Raw genomic sequence first — 23,454 nt, forward strand, 5'->3', positions numbered from 1 at the left:
TGTGTTAAGGGCTGAAATTCTAGCTAGTCTGGTCACCAATAAATGATAAGCTTTAGCAAGAGTTAGACTTTTAAGCATTTATTAAGGAGAATAAGAATTTGGTAAAGAGAGAGAAAGGCCTAGATTCCTATCTATTAAAGGGAGAGCACATTTCTAGCTCCCTTCTCCACCAGAGTCCAGAGGAAAGAGCCCCAGACAGAGCGCCAGTCTCTTCCTCCTTCCTCCCACTACCCAACATCACTTCCTGATGCCAAAGAAAAGACTCCTGGTCTTGGCCTCAAAGACCTTCGCTTCATGGACGGAACTCTTCTACAGTAAGTCTCCAGCAGGTGGTGTCATTCCAATCGTTACACCTGCTTCTTTTTCCTCTAAAAACCTGTTTCTTTTCTTGACTTCCTTATTTTTGTTACCAGTTCTACCATTCTATGATGCAAATTACCTCTGAATCATCCTTGATTCTTCTCACTCCCCTGAGATCCCTGTCTCTCTTCTTTAAGTGACAACCTCAGAGCCAGGCAAACCTGGGTTCAAGTTCCATCAATGACAGATCCTGAATGGTTGACCCTGGAAAAGTCATTAATTTCTCTGTACCCTAGACCAGAGGTACCAAACACATGGCCAGTGGCCTAGAATACCCCCAAGATTCTCCAAACCAGATGAAAATGTAATTGGGAAAAATTTAACAAAATAAATAAAAATACAATAAAACATAGATAATGCTAATATGTGATCTTTTAAGTCAATGTGTGCCTGGGTGTGTACATTTTATTGACCCCTGTTTCTATTTGAGTTTGACCCCACTGTCCTAGACAACTCTTCTAAGACCATAATTTGTAGATTTGCATTGGTAGAAGTGGTTTCTTTCCTGAGAGTTAGCTACACTAAGGAAATCCCAAATCTGAATTTTCTTCCCCCTTCCTGAATCTAATAATCATATATAATGCATAATTGGATGGAGAGACTGGAGATTAGGTAATCAATTAGGAGCCTACAGCAGTGGTCCTGGTGACAGAAATTAATGGCCTGAATAATGGAAATGGCAAAGAGAGAATAGATGTGAGTGATATCTTGAAGACAGAGTTAAGAGAATATGGCAACTAAATGAATTTAGGGAGAGAGGGAAAGGGTAAGGATAAAAATGACTGAGGTTACAAAGATGGATGAATGGAAAAATTTTGGTGCCATTCACCAGAGGCACCTAGCTAGGTGGTTAAGTAGATAGAGCACTGGGCCTGGAGTCAGAAAGACCTGAGTTCAAATGTGGCTTCAGAAATTTATTAGCTGTGTGACCCTGAACAAGTCACTTGGCCTCAGTTTCCTCATCGCAAAATGGGGATCAGATTGTGAGGATCAAATGAGGTAACATTTATAAAGAGTTTTGCAAACCTTGAAGTGCTATTTAAATGCTAGTTATTATCTCTGGAGGGAGGGAGGGAGAGAGAGGGAGAGAGAGATTGAGAGATCAGGAAGAGAAACAGGTTTCCTGGAAAAGAAGACTTTTTTCAGTTTTAGAAATACTGAGTTTGAGGTGTTAGTAGTATATCCAGATAGAAATGACATTTAGCCCTGTTGGATATGTTGAATTCAGAACTCAGAAAAGATCAGGGCAAGAGATAAAAATTTCATGATCCTCCCCAGAAAGCAGATTGTTAAAGTAGTAGAAATGGGTAACATTAAAGGAGAGAGTAAGAGAACAAAAGAGAAAAAGGTCAAAGACAGAATCATGGGAATGCTTGTATTAAGCAGGTAGGAAGAATGAGAGGAGTCAGACCAGAGAACCAAGAAAGGACAATTTCCTGAAAGACAGGGGAAAGGAGAAGGAAGCCCACCAGAGTAAACTGTGATGCTGTTAGTCAATAGTTAGCTCTCTCCCTCCTCCAGTTATCATAGTCACATGTCATGCCCAACTCCCAGCAGACTGGGTGATGATTTTTTGTTGTGTCTGTAGCCCAAGCACCTTGCAGAGTGCCCTGCACTTGGTTTTTTTTATTTCAGGGCTATGATTTTGGCATAAGGAATTCTGAATGAGGAAACTCAGCTAATCAGATCATTTGCTATTCTTCAACTGGCTCAGAGAGCTGCCTGGGGCACTGAGAGCTTAAGTGATTTGCCCATAGTAGATGCTTAATAAATGCTTGTTGAATTGCATTGGATTGGATTGGAAATTATACAGAGGGGTCTAGGAGGACAAGGCTTAGAAAAATTGGATTTGAAAATCAGTGATCATGAGTGACTTTTTTGCAAGAGCAGTCCCAGACGAGGGGTGAGGGATAGAAACCAGGGAGGGTTGTAGATTGCCCTTTCTTTCAATCAATAAAGAAGCATTGATTAAGCACATATACTTTATGCTTGTCACTATAAGTGCTGGAGATACAAAGGGAAAATAAAAATAGTCCTTACTCTCAAGGAGTTTCTAGTCTAATGGGGGAGACAATGTGTAGCTGAATGACTACATGTGGGTTATATACAGGGGTGAGCTTAGAGGAGAAAGCAGTGGGGAAGAGGAGAACATGGGGAAGTGGTGCTTGAGGCTGAGTCTGGAAAGAATTCAGGGTTTCCAAGAGGAAGGAATAAAGAGGGCATAGAGGGCCAGCCAGTGCCAAAGCATGGAGATGGGAAATAGATCATCTGGGAAGGACGTAGGCTTAGTATAGAATGCAAAGAGGGGAATAATGTGCAAGAAGACTGGAACGCTCAAGGGGACCCAACTTGTAAATGGCTTTAAATGGCAAAAAAGAGAATTTTATATTTGATCCTTGAAATAATAGGGAGGCAACTAGGTGGTGCAATGCCTAGGTTCTGAGCCAAGAAGCAAGAAAACCTGAATTAGAATCCAACCTCAGACACTGGCTGTGTGACCTTGGGCAAGTGACTTGACCACACCCTGCCTTCGTTTCCTCATCTGTAAAATGATCATAATAACAACTATCTCGCAAGGTTGTTGTGATATATATATATATATATATATATATATATATATATATATATATATATATATATATATATATATACACACACACATATATATATATACACACACACACACACACACATATATATATTCGTAAAACATTTTGCAAACCTTAAAGCACATATAAATGCTAGCTCTTGGGGACAGCTAGGTGGCGCAGTGGATAAAGCACTGGCCCTAGATTCAGGAGTACCTGAGTTCAAATCTGGCCTCAGACACTTGACACTTACTAGCTGTGTGACCCTGGGCAAGTCACTTAACCCTCATTGCCCCACAGAAAATAAAATAAAATAAATGCTAGCTGTTGTATTTGTTACTAAGGAGACATTGCAGTTGCTGAATGGAAGGCAGTGGGGAGAGAGTATGATGTGGTCAGAGCTATGTATTAGGAAAATCATTTTGTCAGCTCTGCGTAGGATGAATTAAAATATGAGAAACTTGAGACAGGGAGACCAATTAAAAGCTACAGCAATCAAGCAGCAAGTAATTTATTAAATGCTTAATGTGTGACAGGCATTGTACGAGGTGCGGAGGATATAAATACAACCATCTAGAAGTTTGGCAGTAGAGGGAGCAGATTGGAAAAAGAAATAAGAGATGAGACACTTAGTGAAGTCAAGGGAAGTTTTAGAGTTTTGGTTTTTAGGGTAACTTTAGAAAAAAGTAGTCAATAGAGAAAGATTGAAGATAAGTTAATTAATGGCATCAAATTACAAAAGAAATGGGAGAGGATGAGACAGAGGGTCCAGGTGGTCTCTGGTAAGGAGAGCCATCCCTTTCTCTGAGAGAGACAAGAGAGGATTGGTAAAAATAAGTCATTTTTGAGGTGTAGAGATGAGAAATTATGGGAGTAGATGATCTCATTCTTAGTAAAATACCATAGGAGTTGAAATTATCTGAGTAAGAGGGTTGAAGGCTTAAGCATAAAATGTACATAACATTATGCAGTAACTGTGGGTGATGAGTAAAGAAATTAGCAACGGGATTGCCCAACTGCAGTACAAGGCCCAGTCAATCAGCCAATATGCTAAGCCTTGGAGATAGAAAGATAATCACTGCTCTTCAGGACCTTTCAGTCTAATGGGAGAGACAACATGCAAGCAGCTACATATAGACAGGAGAAATCAGAAGTAACCAGCAGAAAGAAGGCAATAAGATCGCCAACAGAATTTTATGATGAACAGGCTAGAGACAGAACAAAGTGGAGGAAGCAGATTGTGGAGCTGAGGAATTATCAGTGTGTGCAAATGACATTGGGTCAAGTAGCTGAAAGGTCTAGAGCAGAGCAACAGGGCAGTATTGTTGCTACCTTGTTAAATTTAATATGTACTTTAACAAACCCTACGTGGCAGAAGGTTTTGGTTTCCTATAGAAACTTCTTTCTTGTTCATCTTTGTATATTGAAGAGTTTCTGTTTGTGAATGATTGTCAGTTTTATGACTGAAAAAAAAAAAAAGGTCTGCCAGTAGTGGAAAGAACATGGTGGGGTGAACAGAAGAGTAAGAAGACAGAAACAAGTTTCCGAAGTGCTGTTTTCTGGGATTTGGGCCCAAAAAAGATAATTTAGTACTAAAAGAATATTTGAATAAGCTTCCTGTTGAATTATTTTACGATTTTTTTTGGTTTATGCCAAGCAATATAATATTTTAAGTTACTAATTAGCTAGAGTCAAGGACATTTTTTTTTTTTTACAGAGCTGCAGTCTTCCAAACATTTGTTTCTGGTTCAATGGAAATGTCATGGAGATGAGCACAATTGACCCAGTAATCTATGAAATGAATGGTTGGGATTTTAAAATATTTGACAATATGTAACTGATATTTATTATCCCAAACCATGAGAAGAACCAAATTCCAGAACAGTCAACAAAATCTTGTCCATTCAAATTGTTCAGGATTGATTTAAATGGTCTGGAAAGATGTCTCAGTCTCTTCCAATTCCCAGTCCTCTAAATAAAAGACTTTTAGGAGACATGGGTATTGTACAAACAGAAGTCTGATAGTTTGGTGCAGTTATGCCTTGTTAGATGAGCTGATTCATGGGTTCCTCATTGGTCCCAGAACCAAGTAAATGAAGCCTCTAAATAAGGGATAATTGCCTCAAATTTTGGAGACCTCTAACGATCCATAAAACACATTTTCAGATAATAGGAGTGTATGGTGGGTGTGAGCAGGCTTCAGCTCATGCCAAGAAGGAATTCTTTTTTTTTCCCCCACAGGGCAATGGGGGTTAAGTGACTTGCCCAGGGTCATACAGCTAGTAAGTGTCAAGTGTCTGAGGTCAGATTTGAACTCAGATCCTCCTGAATCTAGGGCTGGTGCTTTATCCACTGTACCACCTAGCCGCCCCCCAAGAAGGAATTCTAAAGAGCAAGATTAAAGGAAGAGATGATGCACAGTCATATGGCAAGAGTGAAGGATTACAGATGGAGGCAGAGTAGCATGTGCTGGACATCCAGGGGTGCAAGTTGGTTGGAACACTTCATGCCACGTCTCAGGCCACACAATTCCAGTTGGGTGACTTTTCTGCATGCTTCTGGTTAGGGAGCAGGTGATCCTCCAGGCCTGAAGAACAGTTCCAATCCCCAGAAAAGGCTTTGACCTCAAGGAGGGAAGGACAGCCATTTCACTCAGTGCTACTCCCTCCCCCTTTACAAGAACTGATTCTCTGTTGGGTCAACATTCCAGGCTGATTGTTCTGCCCACCCTCAGAGGAGACAACTGTACACTGCAGGGAAGACCACCACATACCACTATCCCCTGATCCCCCCAGGGACGGTGATGGGAAACTGAGATGGGCAAGGGACTCAGAGCCAGTTGTCTCCCTAAGCTACCATGTGTGGTAATACTAGGTGTGTGGTTTTGAAAAATAAATATATGAGATCTCTTAGTGAATGTGTATATGTGTGCGTGTGTGTGTATACACACACATATATACACATATAGAGATGGATATGTATCTATATATACACATGCACATACATATATACACACATATACATATATGCATACATGTATATACACATGGATAGTTGATGGAAGAGTTGGAAAGGAATGAGATCAAGGGGCACAGATTGAGGATTTAGCTTTATCAAGGAAGAAGGAGGAAAATCCGTGATTTAAAGATATTAGCAGGGGCAACTAGGTGATGCAGTTGATAAAGCATCGGCCCTGGATTCAGGAGGACCTGAGTTCAAATCTGGCCTCAGACACTTGACACTTACTAGCTGTGTGACCCTGGGCAAGTCACTTAACCTTCATTGTCCCCCCCAAAAAAAGATATTGGCAAGGAGGAAAGTATTGGTAAAGTTTCAGAGAGGTTTTGTGATGTGGAGGGAAGTTGAGAGTGTTATGGTATTGATCTCAGTAAAGGAGGAGGTGTGGTCATCTCTGGAAGGATACAGTCAGTCATAAGGAAAATAGAAAAAATGTTAAGAAGGATTTTTTGCAGGTATTGTAATGGGGAATCACTGAGAATTTAGTAAAAAGGATTGTTACACAACAGAGAGGATATAGATATAGTTAATTCAAGCGAGGCAACTATATGAACCTACCAACTGCAGGGTTTTTTTGCCTATTTCCAGTATTCAGCAGCCTGGAACCCAAGATAGGGGTAATAAGTATCCCACAGAAATAGGACTTATTGGCAAAGTAGGTAAGGTGATTGATCAAGGAGGGAGGGAGTCTAGGAGACAAGAGCATCATTAAAGTGACCATGGGGAGATGAGTAAGATAGACCAGAAAAATAAGGAGACATATAGGGAACAAAAGAACTGTTTATCACCTCAATGTCAGGGTGGGCTGGGTTTTTCAGAAAATGGAAATGTATTCTCCTTAACCATATGCAACTTTTTTTTTTTAGCTCTGTGCCACAGATAAAACCCTAGAGTTTGATCGAGATTTTCGAATTAGGCATTATGCTGGAGATGTAGTGTGAGTATATTTTATTTCTGTAACAACCTTTTTAATGACTTGATATAGAAAATATAGCTAGAGGGAATCTGTTCTAAATTATTCACTGATTCATTATAGTTCCTCATTCTTTTAAGATTTAATTGCATTTTTTATTATTATTGCAGTCTGAATTAGTTGCTAACATGATATAGGCAGATACAGACTGGAGATCTAGATCTGGGAAGATATCCGCAGAGTGTCAAGCCATAGGAGTGGGTGCAGTGGTTGGCTGGATGGTTTCCCTGCCTCAAATCTCTCCCTTCTGTAGTCCATTCTTCACTCAGCTACCAAAGTCATTTTCCTAATGTGCCGGTTGGAGCATGTCACCCCCCCCCCTACTCAACAGAATCCAGTGGTGAACTATCACCTCCATAATCAACTGTTCAATCTTTTGTTTGACATTTAAAGTTCTTCATAAGCTGCCCCATTCTTCCCTCTCCAGTCTTCTCACCCTGCCTTCCCCTCCACACATGCCATGGTATATCACACTGGTTCACACACGACACTCCACCTCCCCCACCATGGCTGTCCCCATGGCTGGAATGGCTTATTCATCACCTCCCCCTCTTCTTTTCACTAGTATCCTTCAAGCATCACCTCAGATCCCACCTTCAAGAGACCTTTCCTGATTCCTACTGTCCTCCCACTCATATTTGCACACACATACACATGTGCACACATACACATGCACATACAAACACACACACACACACACACACACACACTGCCAGTGCCTGCCTTCTAAGCTTACCTCCCTTTTCCTCTGAATATACTGTGTCTGTACAAGTCCATTTGCACATTGTCTCCCCCATTTGAACATGAGCCTCTTGAGAGCAGATGCCCTTTTTACCTTTCCCTTAGCCCAGGTACTTAGCATAGCACCTGGAACATAGTCAGCTCTTGAGGAATGTTTTTTGATTGATCGATTGATTATTTAATTTTCTTTTTTTCCAAATCTTGTCTCCCCAACTAGATTCTAAGCCCTTTAAGGGCACAAACTGTCTTATATTGCTTCATAGGCCTACCAAAACACACACACACACACACACACACACACACACACACACACACACACACACATACACTTTTTAATGAATCTCATTCTTTTCTTTTCTTTTTTTAAAAAATTTTTTGGTGAGGCAATTGGGGCTAAGTGACTTTCCCAGGGTCACACAGCTAGTAAGTGTTAAGTATCTGAGGCCGAATTTGAACTCAGCTCCTCCTGACATCAGGGCCGGTCCTCTATCCACCGCGCCATCTAGCTGCCCCTGCAATCTCATTCTTTTCTAACTTCTGAAGGTCCTTCCTCCTATACTTCCTATCCACCACCATTTTCAGTCTATCCTTTTCTACTTGTTTATTCCACCCAATTTTAAAGCATTTTTAAAATTTTTTCAAAATTTTTTTCAAAATTTTTCAAATTTTTCTCATTTTTTCAAAATCTCGACATCAGTCTACTGCCCAGTTGAGCTGCCATCTTTGTCTTTTGCCAAATTTCTCAAAAGGAATGTTCTGCAATCATTCCATTCCTGATTTTATTTTATTTTATTTTTTACCATTTATAAGTCTATACAGTCATAGATTTAGATTTGGCCAAGGACCTCTGAGATCATCAAGGCCAGTGGTGCCAAACTTTAGAAACAGATGCGTGGAGGCTACACATTGATTCAGAAAATCACAAATTAGCATTATCTATGCTATATTGTATTTTTAATTTCTTTGTTAAACCTTTCCCAGTTACATTTTAATCTGGTTCAGGGCCCCACTATTTGTAGGTGGCCATGAGTTTGATACTTTTGATCTAGACTGATCCCCCTGTTTTAGAGCTTCAGAAGGGGAGTCCCAGAGAGGCCAGGTTACTTGCCCAAGGTCATATAGGTAAGAGATAGAACAAGGATTCGAACCCAGGTGCAAACTGACCTGAGCCAATAGCGCCAGCAATTGGAATGACTGTAACTGGTTATGGAATGGGGAGCTAAAGCAGGGGTGGGGAGGAGGGAGTCCAGAAACTGCAGGTGGGTTCTTAGCTTTCTAATTGAAAAAAAAATGTTATGTTTATTGACACCTTTTCTTTTTACATCATTTTTATTTCTTTGTAGGGGGAAAAAGAGATGGAAAAGTATAAGAACAGATCAGCAAATTTTACCATCATCTTTCTAACACATCACTCTCTGGGTGACAAAAATGTCAACACAATGAATAGGGAGAGACACTAGTGTCATTCTTGTATAACCGTCTCTTCTTGCTTCCTCTTGAATCTTTGATAACTGCATACCCTTTGACTTTTGTCTGCACCATCTGAAACCTTGATTTACTTCTGATTTCTGACGTCCTGAAACCATTATCCAAACTCTCCTTAATCCCTGGCTCACCTTTCCCAGCATCTAGACTACTGCCTTGTTCTCCCAGATCTGGTCTCCACCTAACCAACCAAGCCCTATCGTCTGAGCATATTTCTCTAACTCCCAGAAGTCTGCTTTCATGAGAATAACTATCTGAAATGTCACCCATGTCTATGATCTTACCCAATCCACAGCTTTTTCTTTTTTTCATTCTTCATTCCCTTTGACCTCTCTGTAAGTTTTGACACAGCTTTTCACTCTCCACTCTTACCTAATGCTATCAGGAAAATACCCCCACACGGGTATTTGGAGATAACTCCCTATAGAAAATCCTTTGTCTATTTGGACTTTCTTTAGTACATCTTTTGTGGTGCCATTGTTAAGCATGTCTCTCTTTGTTTTACTCACTGCCTGATAGTGATGTTTTGAGGTACAATCAGGAAATTATCTCTGATGTTGCATCTACCAGAAATCTTTTGTGATTTTAAAATATTCATGTGAGGCATCTTTTCTGAAGAGTACCTTTAAAGTGATCTTTTTCTCCCTTGAATTAAATGTTAAATTTTACCTTTTTTAATCAACAATAAAAAGAAACTCTCCCCTCTTGACTTCCGGGGCCCTATATCACAGAAGTTCTGTTCTTTCTGTCCCCTTTGGGTTAAAATCAAATGAGATGATATTTGTGTTATTTGTAACATTTATAAAGCTCTTAGAACTTGGTACATAGTAGGCACTTAAATGCTTGTTCCTTTTCATTCCCCCTTAAGAACAAAAATAACTCAGTCATAAAGATCGAAATTGGTGGTTCCTTTAGCCTGTCAGTAAGCAGTTAATGAAAGTTTCATTGATGACTTAGAGTTCTTAGACTATTTGTAGAAGAGGCTGAAGGTGGCCCTTCCCTAGGTTTGCTCAGTAACTTTGGTTTCTTTTTTCATTAGCTATTCAGTCATTGGCTTCATTGACAAAAACAAAGACACCTTATTCCAAGACTTCAAACGCCTCATGTACAACAGGTAGGTCATGTTTTGTGAACCTATAGCAGAAGATGTTATATAAATATTTTCTGAAGATAACTGATACTGGGAAAGACCACTTTAATCTGGGGAGTATAATTTCAGAGTAAATAGCATGGGGGGAAATGTGAAAATAAATTTGCTTTATCTTTCATCTAACAAAATTAGTTTTACTTACAACTCACAAGTAATCCTTAGAATAAAGAAGGAATGTTGATTTTTTTTTTACAATAATTTTTCTCTGAAAATTGGGTACTGGCACAATATATGATCCCATACTTAACATTTAACATTTGCAGAATGATAATGAAGGTCAATGCTGAATAAATATTTGGTGACCCCCATCAACTTCTCTAGGAGTTTCTATTAATCATTTGATATTCACATCATTCTCTTTCTGGCTGGAAAAAATGTTGACACAGTGAATAGGGAAAGACACTACTATTAAGTTGGGATGGATGTTTAAGTGGGGACTTTATTTTATGAATGGTTGGTTCACTAGTGAATGTTTCCATGTTATGGTGACTTCTGATTCCCTGTGATATCTTGTAAGAAGATAGTGTTATAGTGCATAGAGAACAGGCCTCAAAGTCAGGAAAACCTGAGTTCAAGTCCTTCCTCTGACCTGTATTGACTATGTGATCCTGGACAAGTCACTTACCCTGTCTTTGCTTCTGGCAGCTTTGACTGTAAGTTGCAGGGGAGTTGCTCATTTGGATTACTAGGGGGAATTTCCTCCCTGGCAGTTTTTCTCTCTTAATGAAATCACAGCTTTAGACCAAAAAAAAAAAAATGCTCTCATAACTGGAAGAACTCCTGTAAGGGCCTTGAGACAAGAGGACCTGAGTTCAAATCCCACTTCAGATGCTTACTAACTACATGACCCTGGGCAAGTACTTAACCTTTCTTTGCTTCACTTTCCTCATCTGCCTACCTCCCAGGGTTGTTGTGGGATAAATGAGAGAATATTTGTAGAGCACTTAACACAGTACCTGGCACATAGTGAATGCTTAATAAATGATAGCTATTATTATTAGTGTTAATATTCAGATAACAAAGAAGCCCTAGATATGCATATAAAAAGTGACTATATATCTATATATGTGAATAAGTCCTTTGCACATGCATTGATAATTTCCAACAAAGTTTCTTGTCTTAATTAACTAGACTTGATTAATGATGAAGTGTCATTTGAGAGCTTATGATTGTGACATATATATAGTATATTCTATTTGGGTTTCTGTTTGAAAATTATGTACCACTTTCAGTGACCTTAAGTTTCTCCCTGAAGGAAAAGTCCATCCTTTTAAACATCCCTCTTCTTCTGGGGATGTAATGAGGCCAGACATTGCACAACATCACAATCTTGAAAAAAGCAGAATTGGGCTTCACCCCAAAGTCCATGCAAAGATATGTGGTGGGAGGGCATAAATAGGCTATGGCAGATTACCAGCAACAAGGTACATGGCAAAAGTAGCATATTACCAGAGACTTGTGACCAGAAAATCCAGTGGGGCAATGCATACCCATAGCTTGGATAACTGGTGGACAGCCAGCATGCTGTCTTAGTACCCACATCACATCACAAGACCCAGAGCAAGGCCCCAGGACTTTGAACATCCGCACCTACCCCCTATGAGAAAATTATTAATAATAGGGGTTTGGGGACTCCCAGGGGCCCCACCACTGAGAGAGCTGAGCCTGACCTTTCTTAAGGTCAGCCCAGAGTCAGGAAGTCACCTCACTCAAAACCCACCCCTACCTGAAAGCCTTGTTCCCACTAGAGGATCTATTCACTGGGCTCTGACCTCAGCACAACTATGCAGAACCACCCCCAAATCCAGTGAATCAATAGATTTGAATGACGCTAGCCAATTAGATTTGAACAATATGTGTGAGCGGGCTCTGTTCCTGCCCGCAGCAAGCTTTCAGAGACACTCTCTCTCTTTGGCCTTGGAACTTGGGGAGAGCAGATGTGGCCCATTTTCTCCTAGCTAGGCTTTCCTATCTTTCAGAGCCATGTACACTCTCTTTACTAATATTTAATATACTTTAATAAATGCTTAATGCCCCCAAACTGGTGCAGTAGCCTCTAATTTCTAAGTAACAAATATATGATAAACCCCAGTTAATTTTCCCTACACTCGGGACAGAAATAGGACGACCACATATGGTTTTTACTCGCCATACCCCAGAACCAAGTTATGGCAAGACGTGGACAAAACTTTCACAGAATAACAAATCATAGGTGGGTTGTGCTCATTACTTTTGGAAAGCATCCCCACATCAATGAAATCTCATGTTTTTCAAAAGGTGGAAGAAATATATATAATGTATGTGCATATATTATTTGTCTCACGCATATAAACAATGTTGTACATATAAATGCATGTGATATGCAATGAGTATTCTTTTTTTTTTTTAAGTGAGGCCATTGGGGTTAAGTGACTTGCCCAGGGTCACACAGCTAGTAAGTGTTAAGTGTCTAAATCCAGATTTGAACTCAGGTACTCCTGACTCCAGGACTGGTGCTCTATCCACTGCGCCACCTAGCTGCCCCAAGTATTCTTATAGTATTAGAGGAATTGGCATAGGCAAAAGAGGTAAGCCATATAGTAAGTGGAGACCTGGGTACTTAAAAGAGAATGTCTAAACTGAGTTTTTTGGGGTGGTTTTTTTTTACTGGTTTCTTTTTTTTCCCCCTTGAAAAATGCCAGTTTCCTGTTATAAAAAAGGGGATGTCACTGGCAAAACTATTTCACAATCTGATTGGTTGGTCATTGTCCTTTGTTCTTTTTTTTTTTTTTTTTTGGCAGGGCAATGAGGGTTAAGTGACTTGCCCAGGGTCACACAGCTAGTAAGTGTCAAGTGTGTGAGGCTGAATTTGAACTCAGGTCCTCCTGAATCCAAGGCCAGTGCTTTATCCAGTGAGCCACCTAGCTGCCCCCTGGACTTTGTTCTTGAAGAGAATCAAAATGGCCACTAAACTGGAGTCAACATACAGTGTGACCAGACCAATAAGCTCAGGAGGCTTTACCACAGATTGGGCATAAATAGTCCATATGCACATTGCAATCTGATTAATATAAAATCAAAGATACTTAGATTTGAATGGGAAGAAATTAGAACCTAAACCAATGCAAATCAATCAATAAACATTCGGTAAGCATCTGCTATGTGCTAGGCAGTGTGCTCAGTACTGGGGCTACAAAAAGAAGAAAATGTCCCTGCCCTCAAAGAGCTTACAGTCTAGTCTAGGTGAGACAACATGCAATCAATACACAGCAAGCTATGTCCAAGATAAATAGGAAATAATTAACAAAGGTAAATTTCTAGAATTAACAGGGGATGGGAAGGCTGATATTTAAGGAAGCCAGAGAGGTCAGTAGTTGGAATGGAGGAGGGAGAGTGTTTCCAGGCATGGGGGACGACCACAGATAATGCCCAGAGAGGCCAGTGTCACTGGATCAAAGAGCACATGTTGAGGATTAAGGTGGACAAAGTCTGGAGAGGTAGGAGGAAGCTAGGTTATTACGGGCTTTGAAGGCCAAACAGACAATTCTGTATTTGCTTCTAGAAGCAATTAGGACCCCCTGGCGCTTATTGAATAAGTTGGTGACATGATCAGACCTCTCTGTGTTTAGAAAAATCTCTTTAGTGGCTGAATGGAGAACCATGAATGTCAAAGAATAGCTAGTACCTTCTTTAGCCAGAACATTTGCCCCAAAGCAGTTTTTCTCATCGACTCTAAACAACTTTTTGTTGTTTCTGATAAGTATAGGAGCAAATAGGTATCAGACAATTTCCAAGTTATTCCCAGGTGTGTACCTGCTTTTTCAAACATTTTATGATACTGTGAACTCCTTTTTTTTTTTTTTTTTTAGTGAGGCAATTGGGGTTAAGTGACTTGCCCAGGGTCACACAGCTAGTAAGTGTTAAGTGTCTGAGGCCAGATTTGAACTCAGGTTCTCCTGACTCCAGGGCCGGTGCTCTATCCACTGCACCACCTAGCCGCCCCTGTGAACTCCTTAAAAGCAAGGAATGTATCATATTTTCTTCCTATTCCCCCAGGACCAAACAGAAGGAATTGTACACAGTAATGACTTAACAGTTTCCTCTGGTGTCCTTGTTCACATTGTAAAGGGTTGGGAATCTGTTCTTGCCACCTTTCCTAGCCCAGCTCTGATCTGGGGATCATCATCTTACCAGTGCTTTGTCCCTTGTCCTAGTTATTATGATGATTATCTATTTCCTTTTTAAACCTTATTTCATATTATGTTATGAGACTCATGTTTACTATTAGGGTAGTCTGGTATATAATAATTAAATGCTACTTCTAATAGTTACTCAATTTAAAATTCAAAAGAGTCTGGGAAATGTGCTTTCAATTCGGTATCTACTAAAGGTGTATTTCTTGTCATTATGGATTCGTTATCATGTTTTTTGTTTTTTTTTTTTTTGGTGAGGCAATTGGGGTTAAGTGACTTGCCCAGGGTCACACAGCTAGTAAGCATTAAGTGTCTGAGGTCGGATTTGAACTCAGGTCCTCCTGAATCCAGGCCAGTGCTCTATCCACTGCACCACCTAGCTGCCCTATGTTATCTTTTTTAAATGTGCTCTTTTGAGTCCCTCCTATAGTCCCCTCCTCTACCCCCCCCCAAAAAAAGATGCTCAGCAGGATAGCTTATCACTTCTGGAAGAAATCATTGGAATTGATGTATTTGAATTTCTTTTCCTGCGGCTCCTAGTTCAAATCCTGTGCTGAAGAAAATGTGGCCAGAAGGCAAACTGAGCATTACAGAGGTTACCAAACGACCTTTAACAGCTGCTACCTTGTTTAAGAATTCCATGATTGCCTTAGTCGACAACCTGGCATCAAAGGTAATTATTTTCTGACCTAAATTTCCATTTTAATATTTGATTCCTTCTTTGACATGCCTTTCATGTAATGTGTGTCTGGTTTGCTTCTTTAGGCAATGACATTCAGTTTTACTCTTCAAATTAAAGCACACTGATTCAAACTGAATGTTATGAATAATACACTTCTCACCATTATTATTTTTGGCATCCTGGTGCAGTATTGCCCCGGCTGAATGCTATTCTTCAGTTTGTTTGGGTTTTTCATGTTACTTTGATATTTGATGTCTATCGTCGTCAAAAGGAAAGTCTTGAGGTTTGTGCTGTGATCCTTAATACCTTTGTGACCTTGAAGTCACTTAACCTCTTAAGCTTCATTTTCCTCAACTGTAAAACTAGAGGGTTGGACAAAATGACCTGAGAGAGGAGTCTTCCAGCTCTAACCCAAAAACACTAAAACTGCTTAACAATCTTATTTCCTAAGGCTGGTCCAACAACATTCATGAAAAATAGCTTGTAATTATTAGGGACCGTCGTATTAGCCTGGGAAATAGACCCGTCAGAGACAAATTGGAGGAGTTTCCAAGAAGACATTGAATCTTTTTATTCTTTCTAAAGTACTGCCATGCTCTGATTTATATTGTTGCAACATAAAGATGTATTCTTGATAAATGCCTCCTCTTTCTATTGTTTCTTTTGGGAGCTTCTCCTGTTTGACTGATCACCTAGGTCTATTGTCTTTTTTTTCTATGTCCTCAAATATCAGGCCTTTACTCTATTGTTGCTGACAACTCTGATAAGTCGTTAAGCATTCTAGAATTCTTGCCTAACTGTTCCGAGCTCCCATGTGCTTCTGACCTCCCCTTTCACTCTTTTCTCTGTTATCGTTTTGTTTTTTTTTAAACAAGTTCCACCCTGAATAATTTCAGTCTGTGGTATGTTTATCATTCTGTTGTTGGCTCAAATGCACCTCTCAGGTCTCTTAAGGACTCACATCACCATGCACATGATAAGAGATTCTCATTGAGAAAGGCTAGTGAAGGGAGAAGCCTGACTTGAAGGCAGGCTTTCTGGCTTTTATCCTGACTTTGCCGACTAACTTGCAGTATAACCTTGAAGGAGATATTCACTTAGCTTTATTTTTCTCATCTCTGAATTGAGGAGGTTGGATCATAGACCAATAAGGAACTTTGCTGATCTCCAAATATCCCTTCCAACTTTAATATTTTATGATTCCTTTTTAAAAGTTTTTTTTATATTTTTAGTTTTTACATCAATTTCATTTACTAATATACCTCTCTCCCTCCTCCTTCTTGGAGAGCCATCTTAGATCATAATGCAAGTACAGCGTATTATGATCCACCTATATATTTTCCTTGTACCTTACTACCCTCCCTGCCATAGTTGAGAAAAGGCATCTCCTCTTGCTTCAGCTGGAAGTCACTGAGCCTCTGTCTCCTAACCCTCTACCGTCACTCTTTCTGAAGCCTTTCAAATATATAGAATAAGAAAACCTTATATCATTAATGGGTTTTCTCCCTTTTTTGTGGGGCAAGTGACTTGCCCAGGGTCACACAGCTACTAAGTGTCAGGTGTCTGAGGCCAGATTTGAATTCAGGTCCTCCTGAATCCAGGGCCATTGCTTTATCCACCTCACCACCTAGCTGCCCCCTCATTAATGTTTTAAAGTAGTTTACTTTCTTTAATTCTTGCTGATTAATGTCCCAAATGTAATGATAAGACCTAAGAGACTGTAATCTCTTGACTGTATTAGAGGTTGAAATCCTTTTAACCACTAAACATGGAAACATTTGTACAAAATTCATTGTTCTATAATGACAAACTATTCTAGCCAACCCACCCCCCCCTCCCCTGTGGGGGTGAGGTAGAAGGCGTGCCTGGCTCGAATGAATACAAATAGACATGTCCTTTGTGATGATGGGCTTTGTTTGGGTGTTTGTTTAGACGTGTGGGCAGTGTCGAAAGAAAATACGGCAACTAAAAAAAAACCTTTGCAAATCAAAAACATGTTATACAAGTGATGCTCCATCCATCCCCAAACGAAGGTTATCCTCCTCTTCAAATGGTTATGATTTCAAAAGATGATGGGGTTAGGGATAGAAACTAGATGTGACTTAGTGGGGAAATCAAGCTCCCAGGGAAGGGAACGCCCTCTTCCTGTACAGGTCTGGACGTTCTCAGCAATTTCTAATCTTAAAGAGTTTTTGAAAGCACAGCCACTAGGGGCAGAAGGAAGGGCCGAACTCGGGTAATCCTGGTGCTGAAGCCAACTCTATCCACTGTGCCACACTGCCTCTAAAAAGCTGTGAAATTCACTAAAAGATTGTAGAACCGGTAAATCATACTTGCAAGCCAAATAAAGTATTCCAAGATCCAAAGATCCAAACACAAAAGCTTTCTACACTTGGGATGTCCTGGTCTACCCTTATTTGCCTGATTTCTTGGTACATCCTGTGCAAAGCAGTACAGGTTTCCCTTAGGCTTGTTTTGCTCTGCGTACCAAGGGTTATTAAAAGTCATAGCATGTCTATGGTATCCTCCTCCATGTACCAAATTCTACTCCCCCTCATCCATAACTGCAAACTTGCCCCTCTTCTGTCACTTAAGCATGTCCTGAAAAATTCCATTTTTCCATGAAGATTTCCAGAACTCAGGAGAAGAAGAGCTGATGTCTCTTCTGGTTTGTCCTTTCTGAACTTGAAACTTCCATTATTAGTCTCCTGCTCAACCTCACTCATAAACCTTTATTCTTGGCCTCTGTGTTGAAATACACTATTAATTTTATATCTGTTACCTTTTTCTTATGGTGTCTCTAATTTAGTATGTGTTAATGTGTCCTCATTATCACAACTCACTGTCATACACAATTAGGTTCCAAAGAAATACATGTGGCCGGTGAAAACATAAAAATGCAAACCATGGAGAGTCGATGAGTTTTTGTAGGGGAGGTGAAAAGTCCCAGGGTATGTCCAGGAGAATAGCTTTGGAGGGTTTTATTTTGAATACTTGGTAAGGTTTTTGCATAAAAATATAATTTTCCCCTTATTTTCTATTAAATTTAAATTTTAGATTGAAATTTAGGTTTAGATTTCCTTACAATCAGTGACCATAACTAGAATTATTAGATGAAAAACAAATAAATGGTCACTTAGGATTAAAAACTTATTTTACCTATATGTAGGAATAAGGATAGGGACTCAATCTGTGAATTCATTGATGTAGGAAATTCCTGGAAAAGGAAACTCTCTCTCTCTCCCTCTCCCTCTCCCTCTCCCTCTCCCTCTCCCTCTCCCTCTCCCTCTCCCTCTCCCTCTCCCTCTCCCTCTCCCTCTCCCTCTCCCTCTCCCTCCCTCTCCCTCTCTCCCTCTCTCCCTCTCCCTCTCCCTCTCCCTCTCTCCCTCTCTCTCTCTCTCTCTCTCCCTCTCTCTCCCTCTCCCTCCCTCTCCCTCTCCTTCTCCCTCTCCCTCTCCCTCTCCTTCTCCCTCTCTCTCCCTCCCTCCCTCCCAGTGCAGGTTGGCACCTTCTCTGTAACTTTTAGTCTTAACAAAATTGTATTGAGGACTGAGAGGTTACACCTTTATTGGCTGGTAAGACCACAGGCAAATCTCTTAACCTCTCAGTGCTCCATACAGTTTTGTAAGACTAAAAGTTACTTTCCTCATGCATACTGCCTCTCATGTGTACTAATAGAAACTAAAAACACAATAGCATGCTCAAATAATAGTAGGCCAAAATTTTACATCATGTTTCCACTCAACAAAACCACTTGGCAGTGATTATGATTGATCCTTAATGTCATTTCCCACTGTTATGGTTTACTGATTGTTTTAACAAAAAGAAGGGATGTATACTTTAATTTTAATAGCTTGGTGTAGTTTGATAAAGTATTTTTCATTGAGCTAAAGAATAAATTTAACATCTGCACCAGGACAGATATTCTTTTTGTTTATTGTTGAACTGTTACATGAAATCTTCCAAATGGTTTCATCCGTCCAGTGTCTGTGATACAAACGAGCATCACATTTTTAGTAGCCAATTTATCATTTTGCATTATTACCCAAAATATAATGGAAATCAAAGAGGAAACTGAAATTGTATACAATATACACATTGCATACATATACAAATATATGTATTTAATATAAAAGCATCTTATCCTGGATATACTTAAAGGCCCTCTACTCCCATAGGCCCTAGGAAATTCAGCTGCCCATTTTATAGTTCTAGTTGTTAAATCTTCATCACCCAGTTAAAACTCATTACGTCTCCAATATAAATTCCCAACTGCCCCTATGACATCATCTCTTCAAATTCTTGCTAACACATGAAAATTAGTATTGAAAACCAATGTTCTGTTTGTTATAAGGGAGGACTTCTACTTGGGGGTATGGGATGGTGATTTGGTGGTCAGTGGCATATATGACAAAAACATCAATAAAACGTGAAAAGTTAAAAGGAAAAAAAAAGAAAACCAGTGTTCTTTCTCCCATTTCCAAGGTCATTGACCCCTGCTCCTTCCCATTAGCCTCATTGCCACCAACATCCTTCCTGCTCCTCAAGTTCCTAAGCTTGAAAATTATCTTAGACTAATTCTTTTTCTTTGATCCCCCAACTCACCAACAGGCAAGATTTTTTTTTATTCTTCCTCAACATAGCATTTGGTCTCCATTTCAACATTCACTCTCCTCATCCAAGCTTTCCTCGCCTCACACCACAATTATATAAAAATCTGTTAGTCTGTCTCTCTGCCTCTGGTTTCTCTTGGATGTTATTCCAGCATACAGCTGGCAAGATAATATTTCTCAAATATAATTTCTGTCTTGCTACTCCTCTTGGTAACAATCTATTCCTGATTGCCTTTGGATAGTATGTAAAAATCATCATCTTGGTATTCATGTCTTCTTTTATGGCTACCATACTTCTTGTTACTTTCCAACCCAACTTTTCCATTCCTTTCCAATAGCTTTCCATGTTGTCCTTCAGTTACAACTTGTTAGTTTCCACAGCTGGACCTTGACTTTAGATCTTTTTCCTATTTGCAATTAAATCTCTCTTCTACTTCTCCAAACCAACCCAGGGCTACAACCGCTACATTATTTTATTGTTATATAGTAGCAAAGGTGCTGATGCAGGAGTCAGAGAGCCCCTGAAAACTAGCTCTGACCATCACAAATCAGAAAAACATAAGTAAATCACTTCTCCACTCTGAACATCAGTTTCATCTTCTATAAGGGATAGGGATGGGAACAGGAACTGGGATAAGGATAGAGAAGGGGTCTGAAACTGGGATTTCACTGATGGAGGAAACTTTGTAACTTAGAATTTTTTAGAATTACCTTAGAGCACTGAGAGGTTAAGTAACTTGCCCAGAATCACACAGCCCTTTTGTATCAGAGGTGGGACTTAAACTCAGGGCTTCCTAAGCTTCAAAGAGCATCTCTCTATCCCCCTCTCATCTTCTAAAAACCAAAGATAACAAGTACCTACCTCAAAGGGTTCTTGTAAAGAAATTGTTTTGTGAAGTTGTTTTTATTTAACCCAACTGCAGGACTTGAAATTTCATCTTCATAGATTTGGTCCAGGGACCAAGGTGTTGGGATACGTGATTTTCATCTTGGCCATGAGTCGTAGAAGGGATTTCTTTTGAGGTGCAGATTTTCAGCAATAACCTCTGCGGTTCCTCCCTAAAGTCTAAGAGTCTGATTCTGTGACACATGAGTTCTTTTATCCTTCAATATTCAGCCCCAGACATCGTCATTAAATTCCTTCTACCAGGACAAAGATTACTCATTCTAAACACTCTGTTAGATTATATTTCCTGCATCTTTTGGACCACATTATAGGATCTTAGGCAGAGAGCTGAAAGGAACCCCACCATCAATGTATTCTAACCCATTCACTTTACACATGAGAAAACTGAAGGCCAGGGAGATGAAATGAATTGTTCAAGGTCAAATAGGCAGTCCATCTCAGGAGTGGGATTTGACCCTAAGGTCTGAATCTAGAGCCAGAGTTTTTTTCCCCATTCTACCACACTGTCCAAAGCTGCTTACTTTAAAAAAAAAAAAAAAGCTCATGCCTTTACTTTTTTTCTTAGAAGGTTCTACAATCTAAGGTTATGTTAAAAGAGACATCGTATTGGGGCAGCTAGGTGGCGCAGTGGATAGAGCACCGGCCCTGGAGTCAGGAGGACATGAGTTCAAATCCGGCCTCAGACACTTAACACTTACTAGCTGTGTGACCCTGGGCAAGTCACTTAACCCCAATTACCTCACTAAAAAAAAAAAAGAGAGAGAGACATAGTATTTAGGTCTAGAAAAATGAAAGTGCTCTTGTGCTCTACCCTAATCACACCACACCCAGAGTATCATCTTCATTTGGGTGCCCCATTTTAGGAATGATAGTGATAAGTTGTAGATAACAGATGGGTTTATTTATCACTTCTTACTTCAAACACCCAACACAATGTTGTGTACACAGGAAACACTTTAATGAATGAAAGTGTACATTGCCCATGCCTCTGTGCCTTGGTACTGTTCAAAGCAAGTTAAATTGAGGTAGCCCGGGGCAGCTAGGTGGCACAGTGGATAGAGCACCGGCCCTGGATTCAGGAGTACCTGAGTTCAAATCTGACCTCTGACACTTAACACTTACTAGCTGTGTGACCCTGGGCAAGTCACTTAACCCCAATTGCCTCACTAAAAATAAATAAATAAATAAAATTTTAAAAATTGAGGTAGTCCCCATTCTCTAGTATCTTAGTAGATTTCCTACAGTCTTATATGACTTATGTGTATTAAGCTTCAGTTTTCATACCCTGTTGTTGTTCAGTAGTATTCAGCTCTCTGTGACCCCATTTGGGGCTCCCTCAGCAAAGATACTGGAGTGGTTTGCCATTTCCTTCTCCAGTTCATTTTACAGATGAGGAAACTGAGGCAAGCAGGGTGAAATAACTTGCCAAAGGTTGCACAGCTAGTATCTGAGGCCAGATTTGAACTCATGAAGATGAATGTTCCTGATTCCAAGCCCAGTGCTCTATCCATTGCACCACCTATTTGCCCACTGGCATCTCCCTAGTTCTGGCCTTCATCACCTCACACCTGCACTATCATTAGCCCTGCATCATCTCATTCCACTTCAGGTCCATTTTCTTTTCAGTTGTCAAATTGATCTTCCTAAAGCACAGGTCTGACCATGTTATCCTGCCCCACAGTCAGTTAAATCCAGTGACTTCCTATTGCCTCTAAGATCAAATATAAAACCCTCTGTTTAGCTTTTAAAGCCATTCATAATCTGGCCCCTACATTCCTTTCCAATCTTCATAACTTTACTTGCCTCTGTGACCTAGTGACACTGACCTCTCTGCTGTTCCTCGCACAAGATACTCCTTTCCTGACAGAGTGTTTTCACTGGCTGTTTCTCGTGCCTAGAATTCTCTTCTTTCTCATCTCTCTTTCCTAGCTTTTTTCAAGTCCCAGCCAAAATCCCACATTGAAAAGGAAACCTCTCTGAATCCCCTTTCATCTTAGTGCCTTCCCTCTATTGGCTGTTTCCAAGTGGGCCCGTCTATCTCGTTTGTACAAAGACGTTTGCATGTTGTCTTCCCCATTAGACTAGGAGCTCCTGCAGAGCTTAGCACAGTGCCTGATGCAGTAGGTGCTTAATAAATACTTGTTGAGGGAAAGGTAACTTTTATAAAGATAAGGTAAGGGCAAGACAGGGTCAAAAATTGCAAAGTTTGGTTTCCTACCCCACCCCACTCCCCAGAATATTACTATGGCTTCTGTTTAACATTCAGCATTGACTACATTATGTCAATTTTTAGTGTATTAGGCTCAATCAGACTGATTATTTATAATGCAAAAACACCCACAAATTGGACAGAAACTGGTTAAATGGAAAGTGTTTTTATTAAGCACATTTTATTTGAATTGTTTTACAATGCCTCACCTGACGAACACAAAGGAGCTTCTTCTTCTTAATAAGGGATGACCATTGGTGACTAATAGGGCTCTCCAGCTTAACCAGTGAGATTCAATAATTCCATATAGAATTCCATTTTAAGGAATACTATTTTAACCTCAGCTTTTAAAGCTCTTTGTAAAGTGCTTTCCTAATCTGTTTCCAGTGAATCATATTTAATGAAAAGTCTCACAGGGGATACATTTAAAAATCCTCATCGGTGTTAGAGTCATCCTGTGTTGAAAACGTTCTTAGACTCTCTGCCATGACTATATTTATAAACAATGGTCTCAGGAGGGGCAAGATAAAGCAAATACTGGGTGGCAGATTAAGGC

The 23,454-nt window shown here is 40.0% G+C and overlaps 1 protein-coding gene across 1 annotated transcript in view; it reads left to right on the forward strand.

Annotated features, from left to right (window-relative positions):
• The window catches only part of MYO1D (myosin ID), a 412,141-nt gene that overhangs the window by 157,219 nt on the left and 231,468 nt on the right, over positions 1 to 23,454 (forward strand). The window contains exons 12-14 of the mRNA XM_043964054.1: positions 6,833 to 6,903; positions 10,205 to 10,279; positions 15,028 to 15,160. Coding sequence (XP_043819989.1) covers positions 6,833 to 6,903; positions 10,205 to 10,279; positions 15,028 to 15,160 — 279 coding nt within the window. The remainder of the gene's footprint in view (positions 1 to 6,832; positions 6,904 to 10,204; positions 10,280 to 15,027; positions 15,161 to 23,454) is intronic.

Source organism: Dromiciops gliroides, chromosome 4 (assembly GCF_019393635.1).
Source record: "Dromiciops gliroides isolate mDroGli1 chromosome 4, mDroGli1.pri, whole genome shotgun sequence".
Lineage (NCBI taxonomy): Eukaryota > Metazoa > Chordata > Mammalia > Microbiotheria > Microbiotheriidae > Dromiciops > Dromiciops gliroides.